The following is a 27584-nucleotide window of genomic DNA, read 5'->3' as shown; positions in this document are numbered from 1 at the left end:
CGTTATGGCAGCCCTAGCAAACTGATACAAGGCATTAGGCTAAAATCCCACAATCCATTATTTTCCTTGAGTTAGCACTGAAGTAAATTCCTATACAAGGACTAATTTACCCAGGCTCTCATTTGCAAAATTCATAAATTCTGATTTTGTCCGATTTGTTTCCCTACGGAAGTAAGAATGAAAGCAGAGAATTCATTACCTAAAACGTGGAGCTCAGGATACAGCTGACTTGCTGCCTGGAGTCTGGCCCAGAAGAGAGTAGATACTGATGGCTGTGGCACCAACTAGGCAGGTAACTTTAAGCATGTCTTTCCTCTCTCTGGGTCTAAATTTCTTCATAAAATGAAAGGCTGGGATTATATGAGCTTTAAAATTTCTTCTTTAGCTATGACTTTATTTATGAATAATGAAAACATTCACTAAATATCTCAGAAAATAAATGTAAAATGTTTTGACGTTTCCTGTCAGAACACTGCTGGTAAAACAAAATATCTTCTAGCCTTCCCATATTACGAATTTGGTTTTCTAAAACCATCACTTAGTGTCTTAATGGATGAAAATTCTTCAGTATAACTATTTTACTAGGTTAATAATGTCACTAAGAGTTTGAAAATAATCTATTAACTTCACTCCCATACAAAAGACCACCAAACCCTTCTATTCTGATTCTATTTCAGAAATATTTTCTAAATTTTGCCACTTTAGTCCACTTCTCTACCACTGTCTTCATTCAGACCCAGATTATTAATGCTCTTGAACTGGTTTAACAGCTTCCTAACTCTCCTTTGTTTCTGGTCTCACACCTTTCCAATCCATCTTTTATATGCAAAGTGATTTTCTAAAACTTAAATCTGACTGTACTATTGCCATATTTAGAATTCTTCAACACCCTGCCATAATTTCTTAATGTACAGTCCCTGTTCCACTTACATCAGAATTACTGATGGGGTACTTGTTAAAAATGTCGCCTTGGGGCTTCCCTGGTGGCGCAGTGGTTGAGAGTCCGCCTGCCGATGCAGGGGACATGGGTTCGTGACCCAGTCTGGGAAGATCCCACATGCCATGGAGCGGCTGGGCCCATAAGCCATGGCCGCTGAGCCTGTGCGTCCGGAGCCTGTGCTCCGCAACGGGAGAGGCCACAACAGTGAGAGGCCTGCGTACCGCAAAAAAAGAAAAAAAAAAAATGTAGACTTTAAGGAAGTTCCTTGAAAACATCCCCAAATGTTTTGTCTTATATGATGTTGTACCCCCAATATATAATATTGGTACACAATTGGAGCTCAATAAACATTTGTTGAATGAATTAAAGAATTAATGAACTGCACTCTGGACCTAAAGAATCAGAATCTCGGAGAAAGAATTCTATATTTTCACTAAGTCCCTTCAGTGATTTTTATCCATACTAACGTCTGAGAAGCTCCAAATTCTGTAGAATGGCACAATAAGGAAGGCCCTTCACAATGTGCACTCTAGCTACTTCTCCATATTTATCTTTTGCCACTCCCCATTTGTTCCCTGTGCTTAGCCATAGTGAAATACACTTTGATTCACCAGAAACAAGGTCTCTGAATCTGCTGAGCAACCCCTTTACCTGCTGTGCCCCCTTGTACTTTGCTAGCTGTAACTCCAGTGGATTCTTCTTTTTTTAAAAATTAATTAATTAATTTTGGGCTGCGTTGGGTCTTCGCTGCTGCACGCGGGCTTTCTCTAGTTGTGTCGAGTGGAGGCTACTCTTCATTGTGGTGCGTGGGCTTCTCATTGTGGTGGCTTCTCTTGTTGTGGAGCACGGGCTCTTAGGCGCGCGGGCTTCAGTAGTTGTGGCTCACGGGCTCAGTAGTTGTGGCTTGTGGGCTTAGTTGCTCCGTGGCATGTGTGATCTTCCTGGACTACGGATCAAACCTGTGTCCCCTGCATTGGCAGGCAGATTCTTAACCACTGCACCACCAGGGAAGTCCCTCCAGTGGATTCTTAAGGGAGGCTTGCTGAACACCTCCATGATTCTCTCTCTCTATGCTCCCACAGAACCCTGCTCTATTATGGTACTCTAATACTCTCACTGTACTACTTTTGTTTATTTCCATTTCTGCTTTCTGGACTGCACTATGAGTTCCTCAAAGTCAAGAACTGTATCTTATTCCTGTGTATCACCAGAGCCCAATATAGAGAGAGTAGGCCCTCTAATTCAAATGTTTGTTGAATGAATGAAAAACCAAAGAGACCAAACATTAAAGTTTTTTTCCCCACCACTGAATGGCCAAGCTTCTTGAGCATGCAAGTTGATATCTTACCTAGTTTGCAAATCTGTCAAAATGTGCTACTTCTTCCATGAAGCCCTTTCCTAATTATTTCCAACTGCACAGGCTATCTGCCAGTTTGATATATACAGCATTTTTCAGCTCTTATTGTTTTGTATTTTAATTATCTGTATGCTTGTTGCTGTGGTTTGAATGTCTGTGTCTCCCCTAAATTCATATGTTGAAATTCTAATGCCCTATGTGATGGTATTAGGAGGTGGGAGTCTTTGGGAGGCGCTTAGGGCATGACGGTGTGGCTCTCAAGAACGAGATTAGTGTTTTTGTTTGTTTGTTTGTTTGTTTTTTTGCGGTACGCGGGCCTCTCACCGTTGTGGCCTCTCCCATTGCGGAGCACAGGCTCCGGACGCGCAGGCTCAGCGGCCATGGCTCACGGGCCCAGCCGCTCCGCGGCATGTGGGATCCTTCCGGACCTGGTCACAAACCCGTGTCCCCTGCATCGGCAGGTGGACTCTCAACCACTGCACCACCAGGGAAGCCCGAGATTAGTGTTCTTATCAAAGGGCCTTCACAGAGATCCCTAGCCCCTTCTGCCATGTGAGACTATAAGAAGTCTGCAACCCCAAAGCAGACCTTCACCTAACCATGCTTGTACCCTGATCTTAGATTTCCAGACTCCAGAACTGGGAGAAATAAATTTCTGTTGTTTATAAGCCACCCAGTCTGTGGTATTTGTTATAGCAGCCTGAAGAAGCTAAGTCATTTGTTTTCATTCCTTTTAGACCATGAAGTCCATGAAGACAAGAGTGGTGTACTGTGGAAAGAGAATGTGCTTCGGGATCTAACACACCTGGGTTTGAGTTCTAGCTTCCCTGTTACTAACTCTGGGACCCTCAACAAGTTTTTAAATTCTTAGCACTCTGGTTCCCACATTTTTGAATGGGGATAACAATAACTATCCTGTCATCATCCCCACTGAATAGAAGAGCTTAATACAGGGCCCACTGGGCACCCACAAAATGGTAGCTACTACTATTAAAAATAGTAACTCTCTGTAAACCTTGTATTTCCAATCATATTACCTTCAACACTACAGGCACTGGATAAATATTTCTTAAAAGTGATTAACTGATATGTACCATGTTATAGGACCTTTCCCTTGAAGCAGAAACACTATGAGGCTCAAACAAATGCCAATCACGGTCATCTACTCTGTTTTCTTTTTAGACTGACATCCCTTCTTGTTATAAAACACTAGGATTATTTTCTTTTTCTGTTCCCCATTCTCATTCCTCTTAATCTCTAACTATAAAGCTCTCAATAGATTTTTTCTTTCTTTTTTTTTTTTTTTGCGGTACGCGGGCCCCTCACTGTCGTGGCCTCCCCCGTTGCGGAGCACAGGTTCCGGACGCACAGGCTCAGTGGCCATGGCTCACGTGCCCAGCCGCTCCACGGCATGTGGGATCTTCCCGGACCGGGGCGCGTCCTCTGCATCGGCAGGCAGACTCACAACCACTGCGCCACCAGGGAAGCCCAGCTCTCAATAGATTTTTGAAAAAAATCTATAACTATCTCTTTCTTTTTTGAATTTTTGAATTTTAGTAATCTTTTTATACAGCAGGTTCTTAGTAGTTATCCATTTTATACATATTAGTGTATATATGTCAATCCCAATCTCCCAATTCATCACACCTATAACTGTTTCTTAAGTGTACTCTTTTGCTTCCCCTATGATTATTTCTAATCTACCATTAGGTTGTTCCATAAATCTGACGGGGTATGCTATTTTTTCTGAGATTGCTAAAGAGATACTATTTTCTTTCCTTCAGTAGAGGCAAAAATATTTTATTTATACTTCTTCCATCACACATAAATCATTAGCTTCTACAAATAAAGTGGACTCAGTAGTCTCTGCGTAATTTAAATATACATTAGATATCAATGCATGAAGATATTAGAAAATACATTTTATCTATAAAGAATTTTTCAAAGAATGCCATTAAAATTTACATATAATCATTATTGATCTGTGGTAGACCTCAGAGACGAGAAAAACACTCTCCTTGCCTCATTAACAAGAAGCCTGTTTCAAATTTTCAAGAAGCAACAGAGCTGAATTATTGAGCAATATTAAGAGTATTGCTAATTTCAAATTGTTTTGGGGCAACAGAATATAATCCATAGTAAGAGAAAAAAAACCAAATTCTTTGGGAAACTTCTGCTCTTGTTTTTAACTATTTCTTTAACCAAAGCATGTAGTCAAGTGATAATACTTCTCAAAAAACTCAAATGCTAAAAATTCCCTCTTAACAGTTCTACATTTCCTTCTCCTGTATCACACAAGACCTTTTATTCTCTCCTTTAGACGCCCGCATGATTGTCTTATGAGGAAAAAGGCTCTCAAGATTGCTATCTAATCTGTTTCTAAATCTCCTCTCAGCCTGTGCAACTCAGTTATGTGAGCTAGGTGGGAATTCATCTCAATCTTGAAGATCCTGAGAAGACTGCACAACTTCCCGAAAGCACTTTCTTACTGCATAATTTACTACATAGTTTGTATTCTAAAACAGCAGAAGCAGAGCTAAAATATTGATTTGTGTTTCTTTGTCTAGCATATACCTTCCAGTCCTTCAGTACAATTGTGCTGTTTTCAAAAATTCAAATTAACTTTAAACAAGAACTCGAAGTGTGCAGGCTTTAGTTAACTTCCCTCGAATATTACGAAACTTCTGCCAACGGTGAATGCCAAAGTACTGGCAGTACCAAACAGAAACGAAGAACCTCACAGTAAAACAATAGAAGAGAAGTAAAAAAAAATACGTCTGTAAGAGAACGGTGCCTTGAAACAGAAAAAAAAAAAAAATTGTGGTGGGTTCTCCCAAGGTGAGTGAGTAAAAGGCGAGAAACAGAGTAAGCGGCAGTGTCAGGGCAAAGGGCACAAATTTCACAACTGCACAGATGTAAAGAACCCTGGAGGTTTGTCACCCGGTTCCCCGTCCCATGGTTGAACGAATCCTGGGCCATGATCCTTCCACCTCTATTTAAGAAGACAGACATCTCTCTCCCACGCCCTCCTCCCGATGCCCCTTTCCAAGAACGCTGTCACCCACCTCCGAGGACCGTACCCAGGAAGATGCATTTCTTTTTGTGACGTTTCAGAAAATTCCACGTAGATCTCAGCATCTTCAGGCCCTGGGGGTGCGGGCTGCCTAAAGGGAAGGAAGAATGGTTCACCAGGAAAACGTTTCTTCGTCGCCTGGCACGGACGACCCGGCTGGACCGCCGTCGTCCCACTCGGTGCTCTCCAAAAATCACGAACGCGACTTTCCGCAGAGACTGTCACCGGAGCGGGAAGGGGGCGTGGACTGTAGCTGAGCAGCTGCGCTTTCTGTTGCTGCCGGCGCGCCGCCGCCGCCGCCGCTCACTAGCCTGAGGCGCCGAGGTCCGTCTAGAATTCGCTCCCGAGTGCCTCACAGTTCGATTCCCCCGGAAACGACAGCCCGCCTCCACCGCGTTCCGTTGCCAGCGCTCCTCCTCCGCCGCGGCCTCTGGCGCTGAGCGAGGCTGCCCCAGTGCAGTATGGAGGCGAAGGTAGGGCCCACGCAGACTACGGGCGGCGCGTGCTCTGTGTTGGCGGAGGAGACCGAAAAGTGGATGGAACAGGCGATGCAAATGGTGAGGGGGCGGGACGTGGATGTATAGGGTGGGGATTTTCTCCAGCTTATCCTGACCCAAGTATTCGAGTAAACGTCCTCGGGGGTGCTTTCTGGTCTCAGTAATCTTGATGGCGCTCGCATTCTCTGGGTAAACAGCTGGCTTTACTGTCCTGAAATGTTCTTTAGCCCATTCTCACAGTGGTTGTGAGGAAAGGAAGAGACGAAATACAGAAATTATTTCTTTTTCACTTGTTTGAAGTATGCGCCAAACATCCCTATTCGGGGGCTGCTGGCACGGGCGTGCTGCGTCCCTTTGTTTCCTGTGGACATTCGCAAATCCTCGAAGTCACATTATTTTGTATTTATGACCTCTTGACTCTCTCTAGTAGAAGGAAGGAAGCTGAGGATGTTTCCGGTAGAGAGCAGGATAAAAACAAGTCCCTGAACAGCCAGATTCTCATCCATCCATCCATCCATCCATCCTTTCACTTCCCTCGCTCCCTTCAGGACTCCTGATTAAGGAGGGCTCTAATAAGATTTGTGTATAATCCAAGCTTTACCCATACTTACGTGTCCCATCGAACTCTTTAATAGGGATAAAAGTCTATTTGGCATGTATGTATATGTATATAAATCATGCACACACACATATATGCATATGTTCTTTTAAACTTGTTTCTCATACTCTTTTGAAAGTGACTCACAGTAAAAATAAAAAAATCTATTTTGTATTACATTCCAGTAAACACACACAGATAAAATTGAAACAAAAGTTTTACAGAACAGTACTTAATCTTCCTATGTACAGTTTTCCTGGTATTTCTCTTTCATTGCATTTTGGAAAAAAAAATGCTGGTCATCACTCCTGATTTGATTTCATGACCCACTCTTTAAGCCCACTTCAAAATTTATTTCCCCCATTAAACTTACAGGATACATAACTCTGTCTGATACTTTAATGTTCACATGTGCCTTTAAATAATTAATTTGTAATTTGTAATATGGAGTTGTTTGTCCTGAACTCCTTTTATGTTACTAAATTCTCCAAGTTGGAGACAAGGAGTTTTCATGTGATATCAAAAATCTCACTCTCCTTACCCCAAATCATTTCAATAATATCATATGCCTGGTGGCGCCTTTTTTTTTTTTTTTTTCTGCCCGCGCTGCGCGGCGTGTGGGATCTTAGTTCCCCCACCAGCGATCAAACCCGTGCCCACTGCAGTGGGAGCGCAGAGTCTTAACCACTGGATGGCCAGGGAAGTCCCTGGGCAGCATCTTAATAAATAGTGAGGATGATAATAAATGCACATGAAGGCTAAAATATCTCAGATTAAGCTGCGTTTATACCTTTCTATGGGCGAGAGACCTGGAGGCCAGGGAATGCCGGAATACTGAGAATTCGTGGTCTCTTCCGTTTATTTTCATTTGCTTCAGGAACTCTCCTCAGAGTATTTATGTAGAGCTTGTGTCGATGGAATTTTGAGAGTTGCTGTCATAGAGGACTCAATAGTGGTTCCATAAAGAGCTAAGTTTAATCAGTCATTGAGCGTTTCCACTTTGTGTATCAGAAATGTGTTTTCTTTCCGTCCTTTCATATCTTTGTACTACTCTCTAGTCTTCTGGACTAAACATTTGAGTCTTTTTACTACCTTTTGGTATGACCTTGGGCAAGTCACTTTATCCCCCTAGGGTATTGCTTCCTACTCTATAAAATGGGGTGGTTGAACTCCAAGTAATTTCTAAGCCCTCTCTGGCCTTGACATTTTTGTCTTTTAATTAGATTATAAACACCTAGGGGTATGATTACCAGTTTATCTACACAGGGTCAAGGAGGTCCTTAGTTTGCACTTATTTTTTTGGTTTTGGCCAATAGTATATGTTTATTCCAGGACTTAAAAAAGGGAAAATAGGGCTTGTCATAAACCTTGGGCTTTGTCCAACCATTCCCTCCCCACTAAAGAAACTTCAAATCTTAAATTATTTCAAAGAATTGTTGAAGTAATTGAAAGTGTACTATGTACTTCTGAGAAGAATTTAAGATTAGACCAGAAGTACAGCTAGTACCAAATCTGGAGGCAGCAAGTTAATCTCTGATTAATGTGTTCTGAGGAACTTGAAAGTGAAATGTCCAGTATACATGTAATAGGGAGGATACTAGCATCCCCACAGCACTTGTACAGAGTACACGTATTTATATGACCAGTTCAAGTAACTAGAATGTTTGTCTCTGATGTTAGCATTTGTTGGGCAAAGGCCTGGAGGAATTGGAATGGAGATGGATTCTTTAAAGTATATAACCAAAGGCAGAAAACATAAAAGGAAAATGAATAGGTTTTAGTTATATAAGTATTGAAAACTTCTCCATATTAAAAAGATAAGATACAAAGTAACAAAGCAAATGACAAAGAGGGAAAATATTTGCAATGTAAATAAAAGGACAGGTTTGATAACCTTAATGTATAAAGAACTTTTACAAACTAATAAGAAAAGATGTACACCCTAATTTTGAAAAAGTCGAAGGATATGAACATGCTATTCTAAAAGAAATACAAATAACTAGCAAGTGAACAAATGTGCAGTTTCACTAGTAATAAATTAAATTCAAGTTAACAAGAGTTACAATTTTTCACCTGTTAAATTGGCAAAGGTGAAAAAATTATAATGCTTGCTGTTGGTAAGGGTGTGTGTGTGAGGAGCTGGCTAGCTCGTTGCTGAAACTGGGGCATCCTTTCTAGAGGGCAACTTTGCTATGTATATATAAAAAAGCCTTAAAACTAGTTTATCCTTTGATCCAGTAATGCCTTTATGGTATTTCTTTCCCAAATGAAAATATTTTAATGTTTTCTTTTTCTGATTATATAAATAATTCATAGTCATAAGAAATTCAAACTATAAAAAGATTTAACAAATTAAGTAATAATTACCTAAAAATCTTACCATCAGAGATAATGTTATAAAAATTTTAGGAGCATCCTTCCACGTATCTCTCTGTCCATGTGTAAACAGACATATATACTTTTTTCTTATATTAAATCTCTGTGCTAGGTTTTTTCAAATTTATTTTTTGACATATATATGTTTAAATAAATGAAATTACGTATTCTCTTTATGATTGAGAATGTCTTTTTCTAGACGTAAATATTTCTTATTTTGGTTTGTTTTCCTCTCACCCCCATTCCATAATACTTTTATTGCTATGGAATAGATTACCAAAAGTGGGACAAAGGATGTATGTATTTTAAAACCATCTAGACATTTTAAGATTGCCTTCTAGAATTATGCTGCCCAATGTAGTAGCCACTAGCACATGTGACTATTTAAGTTTAAATTGATTAAGGTGAAATAAACTTAAATATTCAGTTCCTCAGTCACATTAGCTGCATTTCAAGTACTCAGTAGCAACACATGGCCAGTGGCTACCATATTGGACAGTGCAGATCAAAGGATATTTCCATTACTACAGAAAGTTCTGTTGGATAGCACTGGTCTGAAATGGTCACAATTCCATCCCCAGTGTATGAGAATGTTCTGTCCTACCGCTGTTCCCACTAGCCCTGAAATTATCACTCTTTAATATTTGGCAATGTTATAGGCGAGAAGTATTATAATATCTGTGTTGCTTTTTTTTGTTGTTCTTTGATAAATTTATCAAACTTTAAATAAAGTTCTCTATACTTTATTATTGTTTGTAAAATCACTATTTTTCATGACAGTTTTCTTTTGGAGAGCTAAGTGTATAATAAAGGTTATTGTTTTAATCATCAGAGCATATAATTCTAAGGGTGTAGGCTTAGAATCAAACAAAAGAATAACAGTGTTGCACTTTTACGTTCCAGACACAGTGCCATGGATAGTGTTTCATATAGGCCATAGTGTATAAGCCCCATAGTAGCCCTACCCTATCAGGTGTGTATTATTACTGTCCTCATCTTCAGAGGGGGACATTGAGGTTTAGAGTGAAGTAAACTTCCCAGAGTTAGGGAGCTGGTAAGGAGAGAGCTGTGATTTGAGCCCAGCCACTTGTCTTCACCCCCGCCCTGCCTGTACTGTGCTGTGTTTGGTTGCTCACTGCTCTCCAGTGCACCCTACTGGACCTCTCTGCCTATTCACTTTCATCCCACTGACTACAGTGTATTGAGCATCCTAATTAGACACTCGGATTTTTTTTTCTCTGTGAATTGCCTAGGCATATCCTCTTTTGCCCAATTTTATTATTCGTTTTATTTTAAAAAATCACATTGTAGGAACCCTTTGTATTCTATAGCTATTTCTAAGAATAATTCATAAGGAAGTGATGGAGATATAAAGTTCTTCACTTGTTTATAATAGTGAGGAATTTGAAAAATAGCCACATGTTCTAGTTAAACAGTAGGGGACCAGTTAAATGAATCATAAATATTCATGTAAAGGAGCACCATCTAAGCTTAAAAAAATCATGTGCTGAAAAAGTATTACTCAACATAGGGAAGTGTTTGTAATATATTTCTAAATGAAAAAGGCAGACTGTTGAACTGTTTATATAGTATAAATCTATTTGACTTTTTATAAAACTATGAACATGTATATGCAGGCATAGAAAAAAACCTGAAAACTTTCTGTCACAGAATAATAACAGAGATCATATTTTGGAGTGTTGGGATTGAGTGGTTTCTATTTATTTATTTATTTATATTTTTATTTATTTATTTTTTTTTGCGATACGCGGGCCTCTCACTGTTGTGGCCTCTCCCGTTGCGGAGCACAGGCTCCGGACGCGCAGGCTCAGCGGCCATGGCTCATGGGCCCAACCGCTCCGCGGCATGTGGGATCTTCCCAGACCGGGGCACGAACCTGCATCAGCAGGCAGACTCTCAACCACTGCGCCACCAGGGAAGCCCAGTTTTTATTTTTTGATGTGTGGATTTTTTTACCCCCAAGTTTTTTGCCTTGAACATACTTACTTCATACTTAGGAAAAAAGAAAGCGTGAGTGAGTGAGTGTGTGTGTGTGAGTATGTGTGAGTTGTGTGTGTGTGTGTGTGTATTATCAGAGTCAGAGATAGAGGGAGAAAAGTTGCAAGTTTTCTAGAATAAATCAATTGCGTATTATTGTTGTTGCATTTTCTGGGCGCCTAGTATTACTATAATATTGTGCTAGGTCTGAGGAACAATTCAAAAAGAAAACAAGCACAGACACATGTGTTGTAACAAATGTGGTGTGATTTAGTGTTTCCTATGTGTTAGGCCTTGTGATGTGTGCTAGGCCTGCAAAGGTGAGCAAAACAAGTTTGCTAGTGCTTGGATCTAGTGCTTGCCTCCCAGGAGCCTACTGTTTAATTGATGAAATTAAGCCACACACAAATGAAAAAGTTAATGGTTACAAGTTTAGGGTCCAAAATAAGAGACAGATATAAAGTACTATCAGATAATAGGCGACGAAGTCCAGAGCAAGTCAGTTGAATTAAATTATAGGATGCTTTCTTAACTTTGAAAAGGGAAAATTGGATGTAGGTGGGTGGAAAAGGAGAGAAAGGCTGATCAAGCAGAGGAACCGTCAAGTCCAAAGAAATGGAGGACTTGGTCTTAGGTTAGGAGGTGATCCAGCTGTTTGTTCAGAATAGGTCCTCCTAACAGGAGCCCAGGTTTTAGGGGGATCTATAAACCCTGACCCTATGTATAAAAGTGTCACGTGCATGTGCCTTTTGCACGTTTGAGAGTCCATAACATTCATCAGATTCTCAGAGGGGCTCTGGAAAGTTTAAGAACCAAGGACCTAGAAGGATAATGAAAAGTTAGGCTGGCTCATTTGTCTGGTGGGCAGCATGGGTGGTAGTTGGGAGGCTCTCGGTGCCAGGTTGAGGAATTTAATGTCATAGAGGGAAAAGAGAGCTTCCCAGAGTCATTAGCAGTAACAGCTGTAGCGTAGTTTGACCTTTTGAACGTTATTATTTTCTACCTAAGAGTTGTTCTGGCTAAATTGTCTTTTCCCCTGATTTTTTTTTTCTTTTGTAGGAGATATACCTGGGGACTCACCCAGAGTCTGTGCACACTGCAGTCTGTCCCCAGCTCTCCTCCTTTTACCACTGCATCACTAGAGAGTAGTTTAGGGGAGCGATGGCTTTAGAGAAACTCCAAAATCTCTTCCATCCTAGAGCTGTCATTGTCTGTAACCTGCGGGCTCTGACCAGAGTGAAGGAAATGACATTTAAAGAGCAATAGAAATGACATTAAAGACATTTGCCGTAGAGACCAGTAATTGGGCCGGGAAGAAGAGAGATTCCATTCTTCAGTTTTGAGAGCTGATAATTTATTAATTTATGAAAGACCAAGTTGCCATTTTAAATAGTGACTGAGCCTTGGCTCCTGTCAAAAAAGATGAGAGAGTTAAAAACCTACCTGCACACACTTCAGACCCATCTTGCCTGAGTTCTTGTGCATTCATAAAGAAGGGATCAGACCTGACAGAAGAGTTGGTGGGGGTATTACAAAGGACGAGATGGGATGGGTTGAAAATTCTTCTCAGCTTAATTAAATCTATTTTGAATGTGACAGAAAAGCAAATATATATTTGATATGTGCATATATACACATGTATTTTATATACATGTAAACACACCCATCTATATTTTTTTTTATTGAAAAGCATTTCACTCTAAACTCACTTCCATGGGGTTTTTGGGTTATTCTCACCACCTCCTCCCTAACTCGCCATTCCAGCTGCTCACCCCCTCACTGTGAGCTTGACAGGCTAGGCCATTCCTCATCAACAACATGATTTGCCTTTTCAAAATACTCCCTTCGCTCATATTTTCTCTCTAATTTGGACAGCAAAGGAAGGCATTTCACAAAAAAACACATTAATCTAAGGAAGTAGGAAGATAATATTTAGGGTTGGGAAATAGAGTTAAAGGGAGATAATTTGCTGGAAGGGAAAAAGAGAAAATCCAAAGGAAAGAATGAAAGGCACAAGCCCCGTCACCTGGAGACCCTGGTGGAGGGGCTGCCAGGCCCTGCAGTGTGGCCCCGGCTGTCTTCCAGGTGAACAAGTCAGGACTTGGAAGGAACCCTCCTGGGCAGCTTGGGTTCACCTTCTCCCCTGCCACTTACTCCCTTTCCTCTTACTCTTGGATTCTCTTCTGCACATTTGAAATGGCCACATAGCCTCACATAGAATTCTTCAGGAGATAGTTTTACAGAAAATCCTTGTTACATGGCTCCCCATTTGTTTACTCTTGCAGGTTTTTTTTTAATCTTTAAACTTTCTATGCCTCCCTCTCTTGCTAAATGTCCCCTCTCCTTTTGTCCCTTGAACTAGACCTACTAAGAATCCAAGCACTGATAAAGTAGCTGATCAGCGGTAATTACAGTAGAAATTAGAGACAGAGCCATGGCAGAGAGCCCAGGAACCTGACATCTGGTAGGTGCTCCACAAAGACTTGTCGAACAAGTGAGTGGATGGAGCCAGATTGCCTGGGCTCTACTCCCAGCCTCTTACAGGGGCTAATTCCATAACCTTCCCATGGCTCAGTCTCCTCATCTGTAAAATGGGGAAGCTCACGGAACCAGTCTCATAGGGTTATAAACTAAAGGAATTAATACAGTGCTTAAAATAGTCCTGGATCAAGGTAAGTTTTTCAGTAAGCTCTAAGCTCTTATTATTTGCAAGCTCAGAATCAGAACACTTGAGATGTAGACATAACAGTCTGTTGTAATAGAAACTAGAAATGTAACTTAGAGATAAGTCACTCTTCAGGTCACTGGTTTCATTCCCTCCATTCCACCCAAATTGACCCTTCTTTCTTGGCCTAGTTTTTTCCTTGGATCTTCCATAACACCAGACACTCCTGGTTTTCCTCCTACCTCAGTAGGCATCTCTTCTTAATTGCCATTGTAAGAGCCTTCTCTGTTTATTCCACCTTTATTTTTTTTAATGTTTCAATTTGAAATAATTACAGATTCATAGGAAGTTGCCACAGAGTATACAGAGAAGGCCCACATACCCTTCAGGCAGTTCCCTCCAATGGTAACATCTTCCGTAACTGTAGTAAAATATTAGAGCCAGGAATGTGGCGTTGACCCAGTCTGCAGGGCTTGTTCAGATTTCATCACCTTTATGTGCTAACCTTAAACTGTTTGTGTATGTGCGTGTGTCTGTGTGTATGTGTAGTTCTATGCAATTTTGTCACCTGTTTAGTTTTGTGTAATCACCACCAGAACTGCTCCATCACCACAAGGCTTCCTCATGCTACCTCTTTATAGCTACCATCCCTCCCAAACCCTAAACCCCGGCAGTCATTAATCTGTTCTCCATACCTGTAGTTTTGTCATTCAAGAATGTTTTATACATGAATATGTCACCTTTGGGGATTTTTTTTTTCATTCAACATAATTTCCTTCAGATCCATCCAAGTTTTGAGTCAATTAATAGTTGATTCCTTTTTATTGCTGTGTAGTTTTCCATGGATAGATGTAGCACACTTTGTCTAACCAGTCACCCTTTGAAGGACATTTGGGTCATTTCCAGTTTTTGGCTATTATGAATAAAACTCCTATGAACATCCATGTCTGTATACAAAATTCTGTATTGTATGAACATAAGGTTTCATTTCCCTGGGTAAATAAATGCCCAGGAGTGCAATTGTTGGGTCATATGTTAAGTACATGTTTAGCTTTTTAAGGAACTACCGAACAGTCTCCCAGGGTGGCTGTGCCATTTTACATTCCTACTGGCAACATATGAGTGATCCTGTTTCTCTGCCTTGCTGGTATTTGGCATTGATACTTTTTATTTTAGCCATTCTGGTAAGTGTGTAGTGATAATCTCATTGTGGTTTTAATTTGCATTCCCTAATGGCTAATGTTGTGACCATCTTTTCATGTGCTTATTTGCCATCTGTATGCCCTCTTTGATAAAATGTCTTTAAATATCTGTTGCCCGTTTTCTAACAGTTTTTTTTAACTGTTGAATTTTGAGCATTCTTTACATAGTCCAGATCTAGACTTTTGTTGAATATGTGGTTTGTAAATATTTTCTTCCCGTTTTAGCTTATCTTTTCTTCCTCTTAACAGGGTGTATTAGTTTCCTATGGGTGCTGTAACAAATTACCGCACACTTGATAGCTTAAAACAACACAAGTTTATTCTCTTATGGTTCTGGAGGCCCAGAGTCCACACTGAGTTTCACTGCGCCAAAACCAATTGTCAGCAGGGCTGTGCGCCCTCTGTAGGCTCTAGAGGGGAATATGTCTCCTTGCCTTTTCCAGCTTGTAGAGCAACATTCCTTGCTTGGTTCATCGCTCCTTCCGCCATCTTAAAAGTCAATAGCGTAGCATCTTCAACTCTCACTCTGCTTCCGTCATCACAGTGCTTTATACTTTATGTGTCAGATTTCTCTCTGCCTCTCTCATAAGGACACTTACGACTGCATTTAGGGCCACCTGAATAACCCAGGGTAACTTTCCTGTCTCAAGATCCTCAACAAATACTTGATGGATGAAAAAATGATTTGTCTCTCTTGTGTACCCCAGGTTATGTGTCATCCTAAGCTTATTTTATCTTGTTTTCCTTCAATTAATTTTTTTATTTTTGTGAAGACAAACAACACAAAGGAAAACGGATCAAATATTTGAACAGGAACTTCACAAGAGATATCCAAATGTCAGTAAACTTACGAAAAAATGGAAACCTCTTAACTCACCAGGAAGATGAAAATTAAAACCACAAACACTATCTCATATCCATCAGAATATCCAAAATAAATAATATTAACAATTCCAGTTGTCAGTGAGGATGTAGAGCAACGGGAAGTCTCACACACTGTTCATGGGAATGTAAATTATTACAACCACTTTGGGAAACTGGCAGTACCTATTGTACTAAAGGCAAACACACACATAGCCTCTAACCCAGTAAACTTACTGTTAGGTATATACTCAACAGAAATTAATAGTACCTGAAGAGACAGGTATAAACGTGTTCATACGGCATTATTAGTAATAATCAAGAAGTGGAAACAACCCAAACATCTATCAACAGATTGTATAAATAAACTGTGGTATATGCATACAAAGTAATATAGGGCAATGAAAGTGAACTGCAGTTACAAGAATGAACATGGATGCAACTCAAAAACATACATGAAACAAAAGCAGCTAGAAACAAATATATATATGCCGTGAGTCCATTTATATAAAGTTCAAAAACAGGTATAGTTAAGTCAGAATAGTGATTTAAGCTTACTTTAAATTTCCTTCTTTGTGCGATGATTGCCTTAACTGCACCAGTACTTAGTCTCCACCCTTCCCAGCTGTCAGTCCTCCTCCTGGCTTTCCTTTCTATAGTAGCCTGTGACACATTTGTATATTTATTTGTATGTAGTCACCAAACCTTGGAACTCTTCAGTCTCTCAAACTTTGCATAAACTGGGTATGCTTTAACTGTTTTTACAGAACTGGGACAGCACTAGCCTGTGGGTAGTTCTGACACAATTCTGAAGAATGCGGTCTTATTGCTTCAGATACTGTCTGTTTACACCTCTCCATGCCCCAGCTCTATCCCACCACTCCAGATGGGAGAGAAGTACAATATGCTCCCACCATGTGCCTCTCCTTTCAGCACTTTTGGCCAAATGATAAGTGTCAGTTGAGCAAGCTTGAAGCAGCTAAGGAACCCATGCTAGCATTATGATAGACATTATTGCTACTGTAAATAGTGTAGCTGGGAGCAAGAGGCTAGTGCAGGAGATAGAACACACTGTTTGCAGCTAAGTCTTCAACGTGGCACTTTATATGCCCTATGGTGTGTGAAAATACCTCCTCTTAAATGGGAGTCTTGTCTTCCAAAGGGTCTTCCGGCCTGCCAAAGTAGGAAATGCTGTGCCTTTCTAGAAACAGCTGTACTTGGGGGTTTTAACTGTAGTGAGGTGGCAATGATTGTATACTAGTCCAAGGGTTGCACCCGTTTAAGGTTCTCTCTCACCTGTGGTATCAGAGGTAACCTGCCTGTTTTTGCTCTCTGCCTGAAGAAGTATTCCTTAGCTGTCCTGGGCCCCGGAGCTGCTGGGGTTCCCTCAGCCATAGCGCTAGAAGAAAAATGGACAGCCTCTGATAGAGGGGAGACTTTGCAAGTATAATAATTGGTTTGCCATTCCTGGGATGGTGATGGAAGTATGCCTAAACTTATTTTTCTCATTTGTGTTTTTCAGTTGAGGTATACTTCACCTACAGTGAGATGCACAGGTCTTAAATGTATTGTTCATTCAGTTTTGAGTGATGCAGACATCTGTGTAAGCCACATCCTTATCAAGATAAAGTTTTCACCACCACAGAAAATTTCCTTGTGTCCCTTTCCAATCTACACATCCCCTTTCATAAAGCAACCACTGTTCCAATTTCTTTCATCGTAGTTTAGTTTAGTCTGTTCCAGTACTTCACATGATTTGTGTTTGACTTCTTGTACCTTAGCATGTCTGAGATTCATCCATGTTGTTGTGTGTATCCGTAGTTTGTTTCTTTTTTATTGCTGAATAGTATTCTATTGTGTGGATATGCCACAGTTTGTTTATTCATTCTTTTGTTGATGGACACCTGTGCTATTTCCAGAGTATGGCTATTATGAATCAAGCTGTTATGAACATTCTTTTACAAGGTTTTTTGGTGGACATATATTCCCTTCTCTTAAATAAATACTTAGAAGTAGAGTAGGCTGTGTGTTCACAGGCTATATGTATGTTTACTGCTTAAAGAAACTTCCAAAATGTTTTCCAAAGTGGTTATGCTATTTCTTTGTATAGAGTGCTCCTAAACTTTTATTGTCTCACTTAGAGCAGAAATTGTGGGCACAGGGAGATATCCAGTCTGGTCACCTTTATGCTGTTGGAACTCTAGAGGATATTTTCTGTAATTTTTAAAGAAACAAAAAAATAAATACAATTTCAACAAGGAAAGAATTTTAATAAAAGATGTATAAATGTTACTTATTCTTCTACCTCTTTGCAGATATATACACTATCTCAGAAAAGGTGCATAGACCCTGGCAATTAAAAAAAAAGAGTCAATAGCAAAAAGAGTCAATAGCGGTCTTTTGATTACTTCTGCTTCCAATGAGAAGCAAAAAGTCAGGGGACTCAGGACCCATGAAGGAGATTTGTTCCTGAGTCTCCTTAATATGGATACGATAGAGAACAAAGGCACTAAATACTAAAGTATGTTTGAGAAAAGGGAAGGCTGACCTGCATTTCTTTGTTCTGGTGTTTGTACATGTGTGTACTGCTCAGGCTGCATCTTTTCTCTCCTACCATCTTTTCATGTTTTGAACATTACCTCTTAGATTTTTCATTTTGTCTTTCAGGCCAAAGAAGCCCTAGAAAATATTGAGGTTCCTGTTGGCTGCCTTTTGGTCTACAACAATGAAGTTGTAGGGAAGGGAAGAAATGAAGTTAATCAAACCAAAAATGTATGTGAGTTGAATAGTATAATTGCAGACATATGGAAGTGATGGTAGGTATGGAATGAATTTATCGTAGTTGACTGGAAGATGGGTCTGTGTAGAGTCCCGTGAGTATCAATGGAAGGATGGTTTCCCTAAACATCTCTTTTTTTGAATGCCCTTTTTTTTCTGATTATAAAAGTGATACATGTTGATTTTTTTAATGAAAATTCTACTTTATAAAACACATCAATTTAATTCATATCATATCCGTTAGTACCTTTAAATAATGTATTCCTTGTGGTAAATTAAAAAGTCACCCTCAGTTGATAGCTATGAAAGTATGAAGAGATTGTATAAAGGAAGCTATTCCTAAATCAGATAATTCAGTGAAATACAGTCTCCACCACCTGCTGTCTCTATCTACAGGTACACTTTAAAAGCTTGTGTGACTTTAATTTATTGTGGTTAGGTTGAGAAGTTCATGAATTAAGGCAACACTTCCTGAACATGGTATCACAACAGTGTGTCACAGTGAGTATAATTGAAGTATCAAGTTTTAGGATTATAAAAAGTGCTAGGTGGACCCAAGGATAGCTTATAACTTTAATACCCCTCACACAGACCTTGATCTTACTTGGGAGCCAGAGAACAAGCTGGTGTTGGAACTGGTGCTGTGAGGACTTTAAAGTTCATCCATCACATCTATCAAAAAGGAAACTCAGATTTAGTGAAACACAAGCAAAATAGGAACCCAGATTCACAAAGCAATTGTTATGTGGATATCAAAATGCTTATGAGATAAGTAATAAACCATAATACAGCAATTAGTGAATATACAGATACTTATACAGGAGTGGAATTTTGTGTTTTAAATAATTGTCACATCTCCCTATGTATATTTTGTGGTTCAGTACAATATCTTTAATGTGAGATCATTGAATGTCCTAGCAACATCCATCTAAACCCCCAGTGACCTGGGTTTCTTACACACCTTGAAATTAACCTGGATTTATTTTTAGTCTTCTATGCTCTATAGAAGATTACCCTATAATCACAGTATAGAAAGGCTCTTGACCCCAAATGAGGAGACCTGAATCCTACTTTTGGCTCTGATACCATCACCCTCTGTCACCACCACCATCACCTCTCCCAGCTGTGTGTCTTTAGTAACCTCCTAACGTAGCTTAGCTTCTGGTTCTTCAGCAGTAAAAGAGTTGATTGAGATGATTTAGGTCAACGATTATTTCTTGAGAACTATGGGGACAGTTGATTCAGTAGTTCTGAATCTGATTTTTAAAAAGCACCCGAGTTGGGGAAACTTTTCTTTTTTAAGCTCCCCAGTTCTGGTATGCAGTCATGTGTGGGAACCTCTTTGCTAAAGCACCTTCCAGCTCTGAGTTTATATTAATTCTGGGCCAGCAATGCTCCCATCTGCCTCTGGCTTCCATGGTACCTTGGCCACTGTGCCAGCACTTTCCACACCCTGCCCTATGTCACAGGTAAATGAACACCTTTCTGTTTGTCCCATCAAATTTTTTTTTTTTTGGCGGGACACGGGCCTCTCACTGTTGTGGCCTCTCCCGTTGTGGAGCACAGGCTCCGGACGTCGGACGCGCAGGCTCAGCGGCCATGGCTCACGGGCCCAGCCGCTCCGTGGCATGTGGGATATTCCCGGACCGGGGCACGAACCTGTGTCCCCTGCATCGGCAGGCGGACTCTCAACCACTGCGCCACCAGGGAAGCCCTCCATCAAATTTTATACTCGTTGAGGACAGCGACTTTTATTCCCACAAAGAGTTTAGCACAGTGGCTTATACATAGTTGACATTCCATGTAAGTTCATTGATAAACATGATTATCATGAATATTATCAATAATTATCACATAGCAGAGTGCATATATCATGTTATGCGTCATTGTGCTTCATATAATTCAGATCGCTTTATGAGATGTAGATACCAGTATATACAGTATTACACTGGGGAAACCAAGGCTTGGAGAAGCTATGTAACTTGCCCAGGGCTGTATAATCAGTAACATCACAGTCAGGATTCAGATTCAAGTGTGGTTGATTCCAGACTGTGTGATTTCTCCTCTACTCAACTACTCCCATGAGGTATCTGAGACTGACACTAGAGTCTGCCAGTATACAAAATCTCATCCCAAAGAAAATACAAGTGATGACATTCCAGTGATGACATTCTAAATATAGACTTGCTTAGAGTGAGGTCAGTGACAGCCTTGAAAACATATTTGTAACTGGAACATATGCTTAGGAAAATTTCACGTGTCCCCTGAAATATTCAGGAACCATAGACACATTTTTTTTGAGACTTATCTCTCTATGGCATTTTAATTGAAAGAGTGTCCCCTAAAGTACTTAGGTACTTAACTAAAAATAGAGCATAATTCGTGTGGCATCTCAGATTAGGTGTCTTTTGTTGGTGAGGTTATGGTACTTGAACTAGGAACTACAGTGTCAACTGCTAAGGGTGTCCTGAAACCTTTATTTGCTAAAACGCTGGCAGAAATGATAGGCCTATTTTTCATATTCACTTTTGAATATTTGTAAAATACAGTTACATGTAGCCAACAAGGTCAATGCAAGCACCTCTTCTTTCAGGCTACTCGACATGCAGAAATGGTGGCCATCGACCAGGCCCTAGATTGGTGTCGTCGACATGGCAAGAGTCCTTCTGAGGTGTTTGAACACATGGTGCTGTACGTCACCGTGGAGCCGTGTATCATGTGCGCAGCCGCTCTCCGCCTGATGAGTATCCTTTGACTTCACGGGTTAATGTCTCGTACTCTTCCTGTGAACTCGAAAATGGCCAAACATTATAGTAGAAACATAACCCATTTCTACTACATGAAAACAGAGACTTATGAAACAAATTATAGGAGGTGCACGTTATAAAATACAGTATCCCTTGGCCAAAAAATTTTTAGGAAAGATTTTTGAATAATAAAATTGCCTCATTTTTAATATCAATAAACATATAACAAGTAAGCTAGAGCAAGAAACACATGACAAACTGTTGTGTAAAGATAAACCATAAATTAGATTATAAAACAGTGTGCATAGGAAAAGATCTGAAGACTATGCATCTGTTTTGCCTTTAGTGAAGAGATTATAGGTGATTTAAAATTTTTCTTTCTCTGTTATTATGTTTTTATTGTTTATTTTTGCCTGAATACCTATTACATAGAAGGCTTGAAAAATTTTAAGTCAAAAGTAAATACAAAGTAAAAAACAAATCATTTATGATACTATAATTGTAAATAAATGGGAAATTGATAAAGTTACAGCTCTTTGAATTCTGTCTTTCATAGAATAAGCGACACAAATACTGAATACAGCAAGTTAACCTCTAAAGATCTTTTAAAAAATTATTTGATAATTCAACAACTCAGTTTCATACTTGCATATTTTTATGTACTTATTTTGCTGTGTGTGTGAATCACTTAATCACTTTAAAAATAATAGAGAGGGTTTTGAGTATGAAAATATGTACAATTTCCACTTTATAAGCTCTCTGCCCATCCTGCCTTACAGAGTGGCTCTGCTTTAGTCTGGTTTGTACTAGGTCACAGGTTGTATTTGCTTGAGGAAAGAACAGGGAAAAAATCTATTATTTTTAAGAGGTGAAAATCCCTGGATTAAATTCCTGCCTCCTTTCTGGCTCCAGTTCTCTAATGATTCCAAAAAATCATCTAGGAAAGATCAGAGAGAGCACCGAGCTCTGAGCATTCAGCAGCTACACAGTCAGTTTTCATTCCATTTGCAGTTGTGACACATTAGTTTCTATATTCTTTAAATCTCTTTCGATTGTGTAACTGGATTTTTAAGACGAAGCCTAAGTTTAATTATATTTTAATAAGTGTGGCTGTTTTTTTGATAATTAATTTATTTTTTGGCTGCGTTGGGTCTTTGCTGCTGCATGCAGGCTTTCTCCAGTTGTGGCGAGCGGGGGCTATTCTTCGTTGTGGTGAGCGGGCTTCTCCTTGCAGTGGCTTCTCTTGTTGTGGAGCACAGGCAATAGGTGCGTGGGCTTCAGTAGCTGTGGCTCGTGGGCTCTAGAGCACTGGCTCAGTAGTTGTGGCGCACGGGCTTAGTTGCTCCACGGCACGTGGGATCTTCCTGGACCAGGGATCGAACCCGTGTCCCCTGCACTGGCAGGTGGATCCTTAACCACTGCATCACCAGGGAAGTCTCAGTTTAATTGTTTTCAAGAGTAGCCTGGCCTTTCCTCTCCAGGCTAGCTGGTATAAACCCACCCTAGTTTTGTCACGGTAGGCACTAGAACTGCACACTCTTTGTAGGACCTTAATTCTTCCTTAGAAATCCCGCTGGTTGTCTATGGCTGTCAGAATGAACGATTTGGTGGTTGCGGCTCTGTTCTAGATATCGCCTCTGCTGATCTACCGAATACTGGGAGACCATTTCAGGTAACATGAACTGTTATACTTCTTTTTTTCTAATTACTGTTATCTCGCTATGGGCTTGCAAATAGTTAGCGTGTGCTCAGTACACCAAGAAGCCACGCTAGAACCAGGTGGGCTCTCGGGACCTCGGGTCAAGGTCATTGTTGCCTCAGTGTAAGACAACAGGTAATCATTTCCAGGTGAGTGCTCAGCTCTCTTAATTAACAGAATCCCTCCAGAGGGAGAGTCCCCAGCCTTCTGAGTTTTCCTCTAACAGTCTTCACCCATGCCTTCAGCTATGTTTGAGGACCCTACCACTGTGGGCGTTCTCCATCCATGCGTATGCCTGGCTCCACGCTGTACCAAGTTTGTGTGAGGCTGGGTGACAGTAGATGCTATTTACAGTGAATGTACAATAATTTTGCACAAAGTCAGTCATTTTGCTTGATTGCCCTGTGCTATTTTTGGTGCCTAGTAATCAATACCTGTTTTCATTATTTTTTTTCCTGCCTTTTTAATGTTGAAATTTACCCCAGGCCCAAGAATCCACTTAGAAATTCTACTTTCCCTTTAACCTTGCCACTTCTCCCAAAGTTTTTATGTTTAAGGCTATGAACAGTAGGAATTTATATTTCAGCATTTGGTCTGTAGACAAATACCAGTTTCCATAAACTGGTTTGATTGTTTTATTTCTCCAGATGTAAGGTTAATCCTAAAAGTATTATGCTTTAAAAAGAAAAGGACTTAACAAATTGCTGGACATGGTGGGTAGTTAGCAACAAAGACCTCAGATATTCTTGGGAGAATATTAAGTACCTATGAAGGGCTAAATTTGGCTGAATCCCACTGAGAACAAGATTTGGAAAACATTCTATTTTGAGTTTTCCCAGCTGAACGTTGGCTTTCTTATCAACTCCTGCACTTTTGAGAATAGATGACTTTTAACATCACATCAGAAAAGAAATTGTAATAGAATGATGGAGAGTAAGCAATACAGTTAGCTTGATCATTAAAAAAATCTGAAAAGTGATTTGCTTTTTCCAGTTGCTTCTACCAGTAGCTCAAATTTTGCTTACATAACTCTTCGCAAGTGAATTGCTGACTCTACTTCATTTATGAGAAAGATCTAAAGAATTTCTCAAAGCTTCTGGGCAGAACAAAGATGAGCTATTGGATATCAGACATGGGGGAACATTTTTGACCAACATGCTGGTGACATTGAGTGCACACCATCCTCTCCTGCACATCCCTGCACAGAATCCAACAGGATCTGGCTGAACCAAAAAATAAGTTCACTTGCAGTGTGTGTACCTGACCAGATTGGCTCCATCAAAATGAATGGCCATGGTTTGAAGCCACATCTCCAGATTTGATGCCAAAATATGGGGTTTTTTTTACAGTGTTTTGAGATTCTAGAGAAACTATCGATACCCCAGGCTTCTGGATGCTGTGTTTTCTACTTTTATTTGGCTGGCTTAGGGTGTGGGTAGGGGTGAGGTGGGAATTTGTGGGAGGTGGGATGCTATTTTTGTATTGCAGAATTATAGATTCTTTTAATACTGTATTATAAGCAGCATTAAAGTTCATAGAGGAGACCTACAGAACTATTCTTTTCAAAGAAGATGGTGATTAATTTACTTTACCTGCCTTGTGTAAAAAAATTATTTTAATTAAGAATATGTGCTTTTTGTTAAAGCCACAAATTTGTAGCTATACTAGATGCCCGAAAAGATTACCTTGGTAGCTTAGAGGGATCCAGTTTCCTTCTCCACCTGTAACTCAGTGGGTCTGGTCCCTGAGTGCACATTAGAATCACCTGGAGAGCTTGGACCCAAGCCTGTGCTTGGTCCCCACCCCAGACCCACTAAATCGGAAGCCGTGGAGGGAGGGGGAGCATTGGTATTTTTTTAGTGAGCCCCCAAGTGATTCCACTGAGCAGCCAAGGTGGAAAACCAAGGTTCTAACTTTACCTGAGAGGAGAGTGCTTTGTGCAGGTGGGTGCTCATGAGACAATGAGGAGAGGTGGGGACCCCGGGGGACAGGAACACTGAACAGCGTAGGAAACGCCGTACTCACCAACATGGTTAGAAGATGAAGTGCTGAGAGGCCAAGGGAGAAGAGGGTTCTAAAGAGAAGCAAGGGTAGCCAGTAGTCTCCACGACTGCAGAGAGTTGAGGAGAGTGAAAAGACCAGTGTTATGGTCAACAGGGGCCCTTGAGATATCGATAAGAGGGCAATCCTGGGAGCACAAGCCAGTGAGGATGAGGTTGGGGCGGAACCGAGAGCCGCAAAAGTGACGGCCACGATTCGGGAATGTTCTCTGGGAGGAGCAGGGTGTCAGCTTGCGTGGGGGACAGGGTAGAAGGAAGATTATTGGGTTTTTTTCCCCAGCTTTATTGAGATATAATTGACGTACAACATTGTGTGATTATAAGGTGTACAGTGTGATGATTTGATGCATGTATATAGCAAAATGTTTATACCACAATAAGGTTAGTTCATACATCCTTCACTTCACATAACTACTGTTTTGTTGTTGTTGTTATTACGTTATGGTGAGAACACTTAAGCTCCCCTCTCAGAGCAACTTTCAAGCATATAATACAGTATTCTTTTCTGTAGTCACCATGCTGGAACTTACTCTTCTTATAACTGACAGTTTGTACCCTTTGACAAAAGTCTCCCCATTTCCCCCACCCCTGCTGCCCCCGTCAACCACCATTCTACTCTCTGTTTCTATAAAGAAAGTATTGTATATATGGTCATATATATATATATATGAATATTATTCAGCCATAAAAAAAGAAGGAAATTCTGCCATTTTCAACAGCATGGCTGGACCTCAAGGGTGTTATGTTAAGCAAAATAAACCAGAGAAAGACAAATACTGTATGACCTCCCTTACATGTGGAATCCATAAACATCTAACTTGTAGCAGGTTGTTCTGATGAGGAAGGTTTATGCAGGCTTTGTGGACCCAGGCAGGAGCCAGCTGAAGCACAAGAGAAAGGGAGGCTCATCTTGAGCAGTGGACCACACTCGCCAGCCCAGTGCTGGCTCCGTCCTCTCCTGGGCACTGCTTCCAGATGGAAAATTCCCTTGTGCACCTCCAAAGGGGGCAGCGTATCAAGTCCAAACTCCTTCAAAGCCCTATGTATTTTGACTTCGTTTTTATTGCTTTAATTTCTTTCCTTGTACTCCCTTAATAATCACCCCACCCCCATCAGTTGGTTTTCTCACTCACGACCTAAACCTATTCCTACTCTTTCCCTGAGATGATCTGCTCACTCTTTTTAAATATTCTCTATCGTTAAGGCAAGTTTAAGTTTCATCCCCCTGCTGTTACCACAATTTCTATTCTTTCACATGTTGATCACTTCTTTGAAGGAGCCTACCAAAGATAGAACAAACTGAACACTTAAAAAAAAAATCCTTTGTAGTAAGGATCGACTGATTTTTTCTTTAAAGAGCCTGAGGGTAAATATTTTAGCCTTTGTGAGCCACTTACATCTCTGTCACATATTATTTATTTTTTAACCCTTTAAAAATATAAAAACCATTCTTAGCTGACCATTTCTAGCTGTGGACTGCCAACCCTAGCTCTATAGAATCACTTAATGGGCCACCAGTAAAGAACAGCAGATAAAAATAGCTTAGTGCTTAGTGAGCACTTAATGATATGCCAGGTATTTAACAGGGGTTATATTATCTAATCTCATTTAATCCTTCCAAAATCCTTTTGGGTTAATTGCTATAATTCCCTGTATTTTACATATGAGGGAACCGAAGCATAGAAAGTTTAAGTATCTTACCCAAGATTACATAGCTAGTGATTTGTACTATGATCACACAGTAGTTGATTGAGAAATAATAATTAGTTGATCGAGAGAGATGTTTGAGACCCTATGTCTATTTTTTTTTTTGGAAATATGCTTCCTTACCCATGTTACTAATATCCACAAGGCGTGTTAACATTGGAAATGTGTTTACATAATTATGTATATATTGCAGTTTTTGTGGGATACAATACACATTTTCCTAGGCCTACATTCATTCTCAGCTTTCTCGTTTCATCAGTGCATCCCTGGATATCGGGCTGAGGAAGCAGTGGAGATGCTAAAGAACTTCTACAAACAAGAAAATCCAAATGGTCAGTTTTCCGCTACTGTATGTATATACTTCACGTAAATCAGTACGAAGAGAGTCTACACAGGCCTGCCTCTTCATTTCCTCTTTTTCTTTTCTATTCTTTTCGCAGCACCAAAATCAAAGGTTCGGAAAAAGGAATGTCAGAAATCCTGAACTTGTTCTAATGAAAGACTCATGCTCCTACACGACATTCTTGGACAGAAAGCTGTTGACATTGTTGAATCGTATGTTTATATATTGTCCTTAATCCATGGGAAAATGGTTTTTCATCATTTGCTCTGTTAAGGGAACAAATTAGCACTTTTAAAAAGTCTGACAACTGCAAACAACTCCTAGATTTCCCACAAGCTGGAAGAACATTTTTAAGAAGGGGAAAAATTAAAGATTGACGTTTTAGAAATTAGTAAGCAGTGCCTGCTTTTCCTGCCAAAATCGTTATGCTCGGTCCAGGAAAGTGCTGACTTTCAGAGGATGTGTACATCTGGGCTCAGTTACCTGGTGTGTCTGCATGGAGTGCGTTGCCCTATGGACACCTGGTCTAGGCTTGGCCTTTCAGACTCGGACCCTTCATTCTTGGCAGCCACTATGTTCTCCCAGGGTGTGGGGGGCAGGATGTGACTTCCTTGGAAATTGTATATGAATCATATACATATAGACCATGATTCTATGGTCCTTAGAGCAGACTTTTGCTTTTA

General features: G+C 40.2%; 2 protein-coding genes across 2 annotated transcripts in view; one reads left to right on the top strand and one right to left on the bottom strand.

Moving 5' to 3' along the window:
• The window catches only part of PEX3 (peroxisomal biogenesis factor 3), a gene marked incomplete at both ends in the record, with an annotated part of 34773 nt that extends 29338 nt beyond the window's left edge, over nt 1-5435 (bottom strand). The window contains one exon of the mRNA XM_079716387.1: nt 5363-5435. Within this exon, the coding sequence (XP_079572513.1) occupies nt 5363-5435 (73 nt within the window). The remainder of the gene's footprint in view (nt 1-5362) is intronic.
• A 396-nt stretch (nt 5436-5831) lies between these two features.
• The window catches only part of ADAT2 (adenosine deaminase tRNA specific 2), a gene marked incomplete at its 5' end in the record, with an annotated part of 61477 nt that continues 39724 nt past the window's right edge, over nt 5832-27584 (top strand). Inside the window, 6 exons of the mRNA XM_079716872.1 lie at nt 5832-5927; nt 18235-18339; nt 20939-21089; nt 22658-22764; nt 26818-26890; nt 26999-27113. Of these exons, the coding sequence (XP_079572998.1) occupies nt 5832-5927; nt 18235-18339; nt 20939-21089; nt 22658-22764; nt 26818-26890; nt 26999-27042 (576 nt within the window). The 3' untranslated portion in view covers nt 27043-27113. The remainder of the gene's footprint in view (nt 5928-18234; nt 18340-20938; nt 21090-22657; nt 22765-26817; nt 26891-26998; nt 27114-27584) is intronic.

The sequence above is a fragment of the Hyperoodon ampullatus genome (assembly GCF_949752795.1).
Source record: "Hyperoodon ampullatus genome assembly, chromosome: 12".
In the NCBI taxonomy this organism is placed as follows: Eukaryota; Metazoa; Chordata; class Mammalia; order Artiodactyla; family Ziphiidae; genus Hyperoodon; species Hyperoodon ampullatus.
This window is presented reverse-complemented; position numbering and strand designations above follow the sequence as displayed.